The following is a 13,221-nucleotide window of genomic DNA, read 5'->3' on the forward strand; positions in this document are numbered from 1 at the left end:
ACTGAGCCCGGCGTTTCCTATATTCTAGTTTCTTTTTATGGCCAAGGGCTGTTCCATTCCTTCTACTCCCCTCCCCCAGCACCTTACCTTCCACTCAGATCCACTTCTTGTTCTTATCTCCTCCCATTTGAGCAACTGCCAGGTTGCATTGGTTTCGGTTTCTTTGCTAAGAGGTCAGCCGTCAGCTGTGCAGAGGACTGCCCTGCTGGTGTGAAGGGCAGTGGTGGCCACAGAGGCGGTGGAGAGATGGCCTTCAGCGATGCCCAGCCTGCCTACCTGAACCCAGTGAGTTCCGGGGCTACAGGCACAGAGCTGGCCAGGGTTGAGCTGGCTGCCACAGCCAGGGGAAAACAGCTCCAGGGCCCTGAGGAAACCCTACTGGGCAGCAGAGGGGAGTGGTAGAGGCATTCCAAGGAGAACATGAGAAGGCGTCATCCTGTCATACCTTCTGTGCCATGCCGAGCTGGTCCGTGTCTCTCTGAACTGGGGGGGTGCTCATTGCCATGATTCATGTATTTTCTGAGCTGTCCTGTCCTGCTCTATGTGCTCGAGGGAAGAGGGTGATGGTTTGTGTGAAGAGGAAGTAAGCACGCTTCTGGGGAGATAGCGTGGTAGTAAGGGCACTACCGGGGAGACAGCCTACCTGGGTTCAGCCGTTTACTAGCTGGGTGGCCTCAGGCCAGGGTCTTCGCCTCTCTGGACCTCAGTTTCCACATCTGTAAAATGTGGATAATACTTGAGCCCATTTCTCAAGGCTGAGGCAAGAATTAAGAAGGTAGCATAGGTAGCATGTTTGAACAGTGCCGAACACACGGTAGGTGCTTTGGGAGTATTTCGTGTTATCAGGGGTCTAGGGGCAGCAGGGAAGACCTCTCGAGCAAGTGTCTGTGCCCTGAGGGATGAGTTGGAGTAAATAAGGCAAGGGCATGTTCAGGGCATGCGCAGAGGGGCAGTCTCAGAAGTGAGAGGGGAGTGAAGACCGTCCCTGCAGTGTGGGGTGCAAAGGTGGCCTTGTTTAAACTCTGTGAGGTCTATGATTCCCACTGTATACTATGGAGTAACTGAGGCCCAGGAGGTAGAAATCATTTGCCAAATGCCTCCAGATGGTAAGGGGCAGAGCAGGAAGATGCCCTGATTTACCCCCAGAAGAGGGGGAGCACACAGAAAGAGCAATAATGGGGTGAGGCAGGAGAGTGACAGACCTGAGCCCAGGACCCTTCTGTGGTCACTGTGTTCTGGGCCAGGCTGTGTTGTAGGGTCTCACCCAGGCTTGGCAAAGAGCTTCCCGAGGGCCTGCAATGCGTGGGCTGACACGGCCCTTTCTGGGGGGAGATGGGGCAGGGTGGGTGAGCAGTAGCAAGGTGGTGAGGGCAGGGAAGCTGCTGGGACCCCTCAGAAGAGGCCCCAGACTTGGCCTGTTTCCTCCTGGCTGTCACCAGTGACTCCTCAGTTACCCCATGAAGGCCCCCAAGGTGGGACTCATATGGAAAGGCTCGGAGAAACTGGAATGGGCCACCGGCCCCTCCGTGGGGGCCTTAGGGTCTGAGTGCGCCACCTTGGATGCATTACCCCCTCTCTGGGTCTCTGTTTGGGCAGGAGATCCCAGAGCTTCTTCCAGGTTCTGACATTTTATTATTCTGGAGACTGGTTTTTACTTTTCAGCCTTTGGATTCAGAAGCCCCATTTTCCCACCAGAAGGAAAATCCTCCTGTGGGCAACAGAGAGTTAAGACAGGGCCTTGGACGCCAGACAAGAAATATGAGTGTGGCACCACAGGGGCCCCGAGCACCCCTCCACCCCACAAGGGTTCCCCAAGCTGGCACTCAGTGACCCACCTGGCAGTCAGAGTCACATTTCCTCCAAGTGCTGACTGGGGTCAGTCATGTGGCCCACAGTCCTGCTGAGTGGTGCCTGCCACGAAGGCCTGGCTTGGGAACCTCACTCCCATTTCTTGCCTGGCCTCCTCCAGCCAGGCCTGCAGAGGGCCAGGAGGGGAACTGGGGTCACAATCAGCATGGGACTTGCCACGTGGCCCAGGAGACCCGGGAGCAAGGGTGTTCTGTGCTTTGTGGAGAGGCAGCCCACGTTGTGGTTGAAAGCAGGGGTCCTGGGGTTCAAATCTCAGCTCTGTTGCTGCCCAGCCGTGTGGCTTTGGGCAAATGGTTGAACGTTTCTGTGCCTCAGTTTCCTCATCTGTAAACATGGCCAGAGTTGTGAGGATACATGAGGTAACACAGGAACAGAAGGTTGGCCACCAGCAGAGCCTTGGAATTCCTGGGGCAGAGGGATTTTAGGAGGACTTGAATGAAAGCCACCCACTTCCTCCCATTGGCAGTCAGTCTCCATAAGCCAGGCTGGGCTCCCACCACTGTGCCAGGCTTGGGTATTCCCTGGTGACAATGAGCCCAGGAGGAAGCCACCCACACTCTGCACGGAGAGAAAGAGCAGGGAGAAGTCTCCAGTCTCCGGGCACGCCCAGGAGCCAATAAATTCTGGCTTAGCAGAGGGATTGATTCATCCTGACGCAAACAGCCTCTCTTTCATGCCCAAGAGCCAGGGGCTGTCCACATAGCATCTCATCGAATCCTCTCTGGAACACTGCCAGGCGGGTACTATTATCCTTCTGTTCTGAGGAGGGACGTCGGCCACTGTCAGAACGGCTAGCATACCGATCCTGGAGGTGAGCGCAGGCCTGTGGGACCACAAACCCCCTGTAAAAATCCACCCTTCTGTGCTGCATGGAGCAAATGAGGGTCCAGTCTTTTCCGCTGTTTCCTGTAGACACAGATCCAATCTCCATAGCAGCCTTGCCGGCCAAGCACAAAACAACCAGTTTGTTCTCCTATAGTTCTGGAGGTCAGAGGGCCAAAACCAAAATGTCAACTAGGCTTCTGGAGCTTTCCTTCTGGAGGCTTCTGGGGACAATCTGCTTCCCTGCCTTTTGTAGCTGCCAGAGGCTGCCCACATGCTTTGGCTCATGGCTCCTCCAGCCATCCTTACAAGCAGAGCTTCTTGTTTCTGTTGCCACATTTCCTACCGATGCTGAGCCTCCGCCTCCCTCTTGTAAGGACCTTTGTGATTATATTAAATCCACCCAGATAGTCCAAGGTAACCTCCCCATGTCAAGATCCTAAATCACATCTGCAAAATCTCTTTTGCCATGTAGGGCCACACATTCAAAGGTTACAGGGAGCAGAATGTGGACGGTTCTAGGGGTCCAGGGGTGGGGGTGGGTATTATTCGGTCTACCACACCCTCTTTGGAGTCAACCAGTATTAGGAGTTTCTTGTAAGTCCTTCTAGAGGTAATTTATCTATAAGTAAACGCAAGTACATAGCCTTCCACCACCCATTTTTTATACAAATGACATCATTCTATATCAGTGTGCAAAGAGTTCCCTTCTTTTTCTTTTCTTTTTAAGGCCACGTAGACTCTATTGTATGGAAGTGCCCTAATTTATTTCACCTTTTTTAAATCTGTGGACTTTTAGGCTCTTCCATTCCTTTGCTCTTATAAAGCTGCCATGAATCACCAAGTGTGTAAAATTAGACTCAATTTAGAGTAATCTTGTTTTTCAGAATTTGGGGGCAGCATTTAAGACACACTGAAATCTCACAAGATTTTCTAAGAGGGATTGTCACCTTAGAGATGAGCCTGTATTGTCCCCCTTCCATGATCTGTCCCCGTTTGTCCTTCAGCTCGGCTTCCATAATCCTTTCTGAGCACTTAGGATCCCACAGTCGTCTCTGCTGCCTTTAAGTCTTTACACCTCAGGGTGGACATGCGGAAGTGAGGTTGTGTGCCTCTCTCCCAGGAGCTTGTGCTTAGAACGCACACTAGAAGACAATTTCAGGCTTTCCCAAACAAGGGAAGGAAAAAAGGTTCCACAGACATTTTTCAGGGAAGACAGACCTCCCACTATTATGCCAAGCTAGTCCATAGCCATATCGAGCTGACTCTAGTTCTCCCAAACCCCTGGCATAAACGGAATTCTCAGAGTGAACTCAGACTTGCTCAAAGTCACTAATATATTCAATGGCAGATTTTAGACCGCAACAAAAGACACCTTCCTCAAACCCGTGGACAGCAGAGTGTCTGAATGCGAGTCTGCAGTACAGGGGTTTTTATAGTGCCAGTCATGTGTGCTGAGCTAGGATGGGATTCTGAAGGTTTGTTTTTGTTTTGTTTTTTTTTTGAGTTGGAGTCCCACTCTGTAGCCCAGGCTAGAGTGCAGTGGCATGCTCATGGCCACCGCAGCCTCAACCTGCTGGGCTCAGGAGATCCTTCCATCTCAGCCTTCCAAGTAGCTGGAACTACAGGCACATGCCACCATGCCTGGCTAATTTTTTAATTTATTGTAGAGTTGCAGTCTTGCCAATTTGCCCAGGCTAGTGTCGAACCCATGGGCTCAGGCAATCCTCTTATCTCAGCTTCCCAAATTACTGGGATTATAGGCGTGAGCCACCACGCCAGGGTGTTCTGAAGGTTTTGTGCAATCATACAACTCAAGTATACAGGCCAGAAAACAGTGGCCAGTGGACTGAATTTGGCTGGTGGGTGTTTTTTTATTTGGCCTGTGCAGTGTTTATTTTTATTTGCGACTATAAACAATTCAACTATGCAAGGAGAATAGTGTTGACGAAAGATGCCAAACTCTAAAATATTTAAGATGGTTTCATCTGGGCTAAATGTGAATGATTTAGGCCTGTGGCATCCAGTCTCGGGAGGTCCTGAGAATGTGTGCCCGCCATAGTTGAATTGTAATTTGATTATATATAATTTAAGAGGAGAGTAGTTTCAAGAAGTCATAAATCAAGCCGGGCTCGGCGGCTCAGCCTGTAATCCTGCGCCTTTGGGAGGCTGAGGTGAGTGGATTGCCTGAGCCCACGGGTTCGAGACCTGCCTGGGCAGCGAGACCTCATCTCTACAATAAATCAAAAAATCAGCTGGGCATGGTAGCGCATGCCTGTAATTCCGGCTACTTGGAAGGCTGAGACGGAGGGATCGCCGGAGCCCAGCAGGTCGAGGCTGCGGTGGCCGGGAGTGGCCACTGCACTCCAGTCTGGGCGACAGAGTGAAACTCCAACTCAAAAAAAACAAACAAACAAAGAAATCATAAATCAATACATATGAGATTTACACTGGTTTGGTCTGAAAGGCAGGCCATTTCTAACCAGGACCCTGCAGGCTATAGGTGGGATTCCAAGATTTTCTGACTAACAATTGGTCGGCAAGCGTTGTCACAGGAATTTTGAAAGCAGTAATGGAAATAGGCAGCTTGAGGATCTATAAGGGAGCCAAGTTTCTTGATGAAGATGAAGATGTAGATGTAGATGAAGCCTTATGGGTGGTAGAAGACTTCAGAGAGAGCAGGTGTCTTAAAAGCTGCCTGGAGTCCCCAAAAGACAATTTTACAGGGTCATAAAATACTTTGATTTTCCTTCTTTCTCTGTTATGTGATGTTATGCCAGAGCCAGGATAGAAAATAAATCACATTAAGTAGTTAATCAAAAGCCTATCTCAGTCCAGGTGTGGTGGCTCAAGCCTGTAATTCCAGCACTTTGGGAGGCCGAGGCCAGAGGATTGCCTGAACCCAAGGGTTCGAGACCAGCCTGGGCAATTTGGTGAGACCTCATCTCTACAATGAATCAAAAAATTAGACAGGTGTGGTTGTGCACGCCTGTCGTTCCAGCTACTTGGAAGGTTGAGGCAAAAGGATCGCCTGAGCCCCGCAGGTTGAGGCTGCAGTGGCTGTAACAGCTGTGCCGCTCCAGCCTGGGGGACAGAATGAGACTTCAAAAAAAAAAAAAAAAAAAAAAAAAAAAAGCCTGTCTCTCTAGTTCCCCTAGGTATTTGGCAAGGTAAAGAAAAAGGGTCAGAGTGAAGTCACCAATAGTGTCATAACCAACATATACCCGTCATCCAGTTTCAACAATTGTCCACTCATGGCCTACTTTGCTTCTTTTTACTATTAGGTCAGTGGACCAGTGCTGGTGCCACGGGTATGCAAAGAATTGGAAAAGATAGTTTATTTAAAAACTAGATTGAAGAGAGAGAGAGGGCGGATCCACTTCTCAAGAGAGAAAAGGGGCCAGGTGTCTGAAGGAAACAGCAAACATGGTAGTGAGTGCTTGAGACCGAATGCTTCGGTGGGGCAGGTCACCATGGAAGTGGGGTGGTGATCTGTTTTACATCATCACAAAGAGGGCGGGTAAGCACAGGAACTGTTGTCATGGTGATGAGGTGGTGGTCTGTGTAACATAGGTCATAAAGGACTGATCACAATAGATTAGGTCAGCTTGGCCCTTTATGGCAGGAAGACAAATACTTTTCTAAAAACAAAATTTATTTGTAATTTATATTAACCTTATATACACAGCTTAAAGGTAACCATATGCATTTTCTTTTAGAATGCAGGATTTATTGAGAGGATAGAAAAGCTCCCATAGCCAGAGGTGACCTGAGGGGGTTGCCCTACATTATTTTTAGTAATTTTGTGCATAAAACAAAATTTGTGTACATTGAACTATCAGAAGGCATATGTGTCAGATGTGGAATTTTTTACTATGGCATTATGCTGGTGTTCAAAAAGTTTTTAATTTTGGAACATTTAGGATTTCAGCTATGCAAACTTGGAATGCTCAACCCGAGGCACATTTTTTGACTGATGCTTTCTCTCAGAAAAACATCTCAAGGGGGAGGATAGCCATAGTTGTCCTATGAATAGATAGTCTATTTTTGCTGTTATTCTGATGTGTAAAACAGATTATTATAGGTAGAAATACTAATTGTCATAAAATTACTTCCATTTTACACACAGTTGTCATCTAGATAAGGAATTAACTTTCAGGTTCTTTCAAGTAGATAATATTAAAATTCACATTATTTACTGAATAATGAATCCTAGATCTTCTTGTAGGGTTCAGAAAAAATTCAGAAATGCCATTCAGTAAATATAACATAAAATGATACATGACAGTTATTTCAGTATCCTACTAAATTTTGAAAGTTGACATAAAAGCAAATGTATATTCAAGACAAATTTTTGCAAATCACATGCATATCAAATATCTTATATGTCTAATATTGGTGTATAGTTTGACTCACATAATCTACATAACAGTTTCCTCATTAACCTCACCTTTTACACATAGAAGTGGTTAAAGTAACATAGTCCTATATTATAACATTCGTAGAAATATATAGAATAATAAAACTAACTTTGAGCATAGCGATCTCCCAAGGTGCTTTTTTCTGGAATAATTTCTTTTATTAAATATCAACAATATGTGGCATATAGAATCAAGTCATATACACAATAAGTTAGGCAATTCCTTCTGTGACAAACTTTTTTATTTATTTTAAAGATGTGGGGTACAATTCAGGATTAGGTATACAAGTGGTCATTGTACAGATAAAGTTTGGGCCTCCTTTTGTTCCCACTTTGCCTGGTTTGAGATCAGATAACCTTACTGGTGTTGTACACCCCCATCCCACCCCCGCAGTATCCCGTTATTGCCAATCTCTTTCTTATAGTATTATGGTAAATGTTCAGTGTTCGCTTATAAGTGAGAACATATAGTACTCTGTTCTTTGTTTTTGTGATAGATCACTGAGTATGATAGATACTAAATACATCCAAGTTGCTGTGAAGTCTGTATGTTTGTCCTTCTTTATGGCTGCATAATATTCCATTGTGTATATGTACCACATTTTTTTTATCCAGCCCAGTTTCAAAGGGCAGCATGGCTGGTTCCGTGTTTTTGCTATTGTGAAGAGTGCTGCAATAAAAATGAATGTGCAGGTATCTTTTTTTGTAGAATGATTTGAGTTCCTCCAGGTATATTCCCAATAGGGGGATTGCTGGGTCATATGGAAGGTCAGTGGAAGACAAGTACTTTGGATAAAAAGGTAGTTAGTACAAAGCATGCTTGGTGAGTTGCAAAACAATTATCAGCAACTACCTCTGGCCCTGGTTAATGATTAGAGCATGGGTTAAAATAAGCTGCTGATTAAAGTTACTCCATTTTGACTTTTTATCCTCTCATTCCCTCCTCTTGTTGTTTTCAAGTATTCTTATTTAATACTGGGGAACATGGACGGTGGTCTGTCTTCTGTCACTACGTCCTGCTGAACTGGGGTGTAGCAATGTCGCTACCTGCCAAGTAAGAGGAAGGGATGAGGGTACAGGAACCAATGGAGTTGTTAGAGTATTTTTAGTGTCTATACACAAAGCACTGTGTAAAAAAGCACACTATTAGAATCAATAATACTATCACAAGGGCTGTTATAGCCACTGTTATGATATATGAAGGCTTTGATGTATGGTAAGATATAATGATAAATAGTTTACCCTAGTGGGCTCAACATCCACTTTAGGAATCCAAGCAGTTCCCACTGTTGTACTAGTGAGCTCCTTAATCTACATGTGGATGTCCCTGCAGCTTGTCTCCAAGTTCCTTTGGGTTTTGTGATGGGGATTTATAGACAGTTATGAGGGTTTTTAAAAGGGAAAGATTTAGGAAAGTTAGGATCATTTTTATTTTGCACAAGATATACAGCAAAAGCAGAGGAAAATAATTTTGAGCAAAAGAAAAAATATATGGTAAATATTAAAACAGTTACTTCAACAAGGAAATATAACTTTGAGAAAGTCTGAAGAAAAAGAAATTGATGTTTGTTTGGAGACATGTAGTTAGGTTGTAGTCCAAGTTCTGGAAAATAATAATGAACAATAAAATTTAAAACAGGTGGCATGAGTGAGAAAAAATCATCCCTTTTGCTTTTTACAGTAGGCCTGGCATACCTTCATAGATGCTGATTATGCTAAAGAGGGTGGAACCCAGGTAACCTCCACATTGGAGATTGACATCTTTCCACTTCTGATAGGAGGAGGGAGAAGAGGGGTGTTTTTTTACCAGAACACATTGTCTTTTGCAGACCTGCCAGATGCATCCAAATCACAAATTCATGAGCTAAAAACATGGTCTTATTATCATTTCTGTGGCGTTGGTTTATTAAGGGGTGGTAATGGCCTTCCACCTTCAACAGGGGAATGTCACTTTAAGAAGGTACAAACATTCTTTTCTGCTTGGCAATGTTTTTAGTGTAATTTTTTGCATACCAAATGAGTTGTGTTTCCTTAGATCTCAGGAAACCTAATACTAAAAAAAAAAAAAAAATTAAAGGTTAGAAAGACTGAATTGAGAACTTGAAGTTTATATGTTGAAAAGTTTGTGAAGCCGGGCTCGGTGGCTCAGCCTGTAATCCCGCGCCTTTGGGAGCCTGAGGTGAGTGGATTGCCTGAGCCTGGGGGTTCGAGACCCGCCTGGGCAGCGAGACCTCATCTCTACAATAAATCAAAAAATCAGCCGGGCGTGGTAGCGCATGCCTGTAATTCCGGCTACTCGGAAGGCTGAGGCCAGCAGGCGAAGCTGCGGTGGCTGGGAGCGGCCACTGCACTCCAGTCTGGGTGACCGAGTGAGACTCCAACTCAAAAAAAAAAAAAAAAAAGAAAGAAAAGTTTGTTAAACATTAAAAATTGTTAAAAAGCATAATATTATTAACACATGATTATAGGTTACTGCAGAATAGCCATTCATGCAGCCAAAGTGATAGTTCAAAGATTTTGAGAAGAAAAAAGCAAAACAAAACAAAAAATTTTCACTTCTTAATAAAAGAGATTTTTAAAACAACAGAAAACAAAAAAAGACAGCAAGTGTGGCTAATGGAGGCTAACTAAATCCATCTTTTCCTCCCTTCTCTATTGTATATAGAAGAAAATTCTTTCGGAGAGTATCAATTAAGAGGCTTGTGTTTTGGTCTCTGAGTAGCATTTGGGCCTAGCATTAGTGTAATTGATATTAATGGTAAATTAATAGAAATAGCTAAAATTTTGTGTAAAGTTGATTGTTCATAGAATTTTTCTTAACATTTAAAAAAATAAACCTTACACATACCATTCTATGATATGCCTGAACCCTTTATCTTTGTCCTATACTTTCCTCCTCTGTGAATAACCAGTCATTTTATTATAGGACAAAAATTTACCATAGAAGATCCTTCCTATGCAAAATTATTCTCTTTTCTTTATATCTTTCCTTATCACAAAATATACTTTTTTTCTTCTTTTTTTTTTAGCTGGAGTCTCACTCTTTGTTGTTCAGGCTGGAGTGCTGTGGCAAACTCACAGCCATTGCAGCTTTGATCTGCTGGGCTTAGGCGTTCCTTCCGCCTCAGCCTTCCAAGTAGCTGGAACTACAGATGCATGCCACCATGCCCAGCTAGTTTTTGTGATTTATTGTAGAGTTGAGGTCTCATCAAGTTGCCCAGGCTGTTCTCAAACCCCCGGACTCAGGCAATCCTCTCGCCTTGGCCTCCCAAAGTACTAGGATTACAGGCTGAGCCACTGTGCCCGGCCAAAACATACTTTTATACCAATAACTTTTTAAACATATTTCCTTTGTTTCTTGTTCCTTTCTTTTTACCTTTTTAAATAGCTAATTCTTTACATCTATAATTTGAATTAACCTTTAGTAACTTTTGATTAAGACAAAGCTATATGTTTCCAACATGGATGGCCAGGACCAAATGGCTGGCACCTGTGTTAATTTGTTAATTAAGAAAATAGTTTGGGTTCTAGTGCCCTAATATTCACCTGGGGTTTGCTAGGCTGATGTGAGCTAGTGCCAGGCACTTCAGTAGATTTCTAGAGCTCCTCAGTGGCCACCATTTTGAAGTCAGATGTTCCCCTCCCCTTTGGAAAAGGGTGCACATGCTTCCAAATGGTTCTGTGGCCTGCACAGTGCACAAGGTCCTGGAGTTTTAGACCTCTTTGGGGCAACTACACTTCAAGTGCCCCAACAGATTTTACCCATAGCAGTGGACATCATTCTCCTTAGCAGGTTTGTGCTTACCAGTTTTCTATTGGGCAATTGGAGTTTTATTACTAATGGTGACTGCCAGCTGGGATGCCTGTTTTTGGTTCTCTGGTTCTACCACCCTCCATGTTGGCACATTTTTGCTTCTCTAACATCTCAGTTGAAGAAAAAAAACCTAACCTCAAAAATTTTTCTGTAATTGAAAGCTTGGTACCTGTAGTTTCAAGTCTAGCCTCTGAAGTTGGGCATTTAACACCCCATAGGATATAATCTTGCTTGCAAGATAGTAAGATTTTTTTAAATGCCTTTTCATATGAAACTTCTGACCTTTTTTTTTTTGATTTGTAATGACCTGATGTAAAACCTTTTAAAGTGCACAGACCACGTGGATGTGAAATAATTTATCCCTACTTATTTTCTTTTTCTTTGAGTTGGAGTCTCACTCTATCGTCCAGACTGGAGTGCAGTGGCCACTCCCGGCCACCGCAGCCTCGACCTGCTGGGTTCCGGCGATCCTTCCGCCTCAGCCTTTCAAGTAGCTGAAACTACAGAGGTGCGCTACCACGCCCGGCTAATTTTTTGATTTTTATTGTAGAGATGAGGTCTCACCAAGTTGCCCAGGCGGGTCTCGAACACTTGGGCTCAGGCAATCCGCTCACTTTGGCCTCCCAAAGCGCAGGATTACAAGCTGAGCCAGCAAGCCCGGCCTTATTTTCAATTGTGAACAGGCAGATTTATTAAGACCTTTTAAAAATTATAGTCTCGAACGTGCTGAAGTTTGGCACAAGGGAAAAAATAGTTGTGAGGTGTGGACAACTAGGTAAGAGTGATCAGTTCTCATGCCTCGCTGTGCCACACAGAGAGTATCCAGAGTTTCACCTGTCCTGCCGGAGAAGTGCCAGGCTCAGTAAAGTGACCCAACGTTTTTCTCAAAAAAACTTTTAGCAGACCTGACCTAATAAACACTGGTGTTATCTAGCACTGTTTTAGCACAAGGTAAAGTTGTAGAAAGTAAGATTTTACTAGAGCACTGGGAAGTTTGGTTTGGAAAAGCAAATATTAGCTGGGCGTGGTAGCATGTGCCTGTAGCTCCAGCTAAACTGGAAGGTTGATGCAGAAGGATCGCCTGAGCCCAGTAGATCTAGGCTATGGTGGCTGGGAGCGTGCCACTGCACTCCAGCCTGCGAAACAGAGTAAGACTCCAACTCAGAAAAAAAAAAAAGCAGATTAGAATGACAATAAGCTGTTTTTTTCCTGTGAGTAACAGGATTTGTTGATCAATAAATTGTCCTTTTGTTTCTGTCTTGCGGGGGGGAGGGCTCATAGTCCCAGTTTAGATTTAATTTGAGAGAGATTTATCATTTAAAAAAGGAACATGAGTCGGGCTCAGTGGCTCAGCCTATAATCCCGCACCTTTGGGAGGCTGAGGTGAGTGGATTGCCTGAGCCTGCAGGTTCGAGACCCACCTGGGCAATTTGGCAAGACCTCATCTCTACAATAATTCAAAAAAAAAAATTAGCTGGGTGTGGTAGCGTGTGCCTGTAGTTCCAGCTACTTGGAAGGCAGAGGCAGAAGGATCGCCGGAGCCCAGCAGGTCGAGACTTCGGAGGCCAGGAGCGTCCACTGTACTCCAGTCTGGGCGACAGAGTGAGACTCCAATTCAAAAAAAAAAAAAAAAAAGGAACATGAACTTTAATAATACCTCCCACCTCAGCCACTTTTCAAAGGGAAAGCTGATGAACAAGTTTGAGAGGTTTATTTATTTATTTTTAGATGGGAAAAATATAGTTTATTTAGAAGGTAAATTGGAGAGAGAGAGAGAGAGAGAGAGAGAGAGAGACGAGATTCACCTCCCTAAGGCAGGGGAGGAGGCCAAAGCTTAGGAGAACATGGTGGCCATAGCTCAAAAAGCCACATGGCCTGGCCAGGGCTTAACAAAGCAATGGCTAAGTTTGAGAGGTTTACAGTGACATCCGGAGTGAGTGTGGGCCGACAAAGTGGGGAGGGAGTAGGAAGAGGCAGCCCACTTGGCTCAATTTTTGCTGTAGCTACCATGGCTGCCACCGGGGTGTTATCGAGTAGTGAGGGAGGAGGATGAAAGTGGGAGAAGGGGGAGATTGGTTGGCTGGGTCAGAGTTGTCAGAGGGAGTTAAAGAAGGAGTTAGAAACAGTGTGCCACAGGCAGAACAAGGGTCCGGGTGGTGTGCCGTTTTAAGAAAGGCTTGCACTTAGGAATCTTGGAACATTTGCCTTTGTGGCGGTGAAAGAGGTCAAGTTGAAGGAGGGTGTTGGAGACAAGAGACCCGCCCTGGGCCCCACCTCCTAGTTGCCTAGCTGGGTA

At 44.9% G+C, this 13,221-nt stretch overlaps 1 protein-coding gene across 1 annotated transcript in view; it reads left to right on the forward strand.

Moving 5' to 3' along the window:
• The first annotated feature begins 213 nt into the window (after positions 1–213).
• Positions 214–13,221, forward strand: part of LGALS9 (galectin 9) — a 30,818-nt gene continuing 17,810 nt past the window's right edge. Inside the window, exon 1 of the mRNA XM_008071828.1 lies at positions 214–285. Within this exon, the coding sequence (XP_008070019.1) occupies positions 247–285 (39 nt within the window). The 5' untranslated portion in view covers positions 214–246. The remainder of the gene's footprint in view (positions 286–13,221) is intronic.

The sequence above is a fragment of the Carlito syrichta genome, unplaced genomic scaffold, assembly GCF_000164805.1.
Source record: "Carlito syrichta isolate Samal-C Ts95f unplaced genomic scaffold, Tarsius_syrichta-2.0.1 Scaffold314750, whole genome shotgun sequence".
Classification (NCBI taxonomy): domain Eukaryota; kingdom Metazoa; phylum Chordata; class Mammalia; order Primates; family Tarsiidae; genus Carlito; species Carlito syrichta.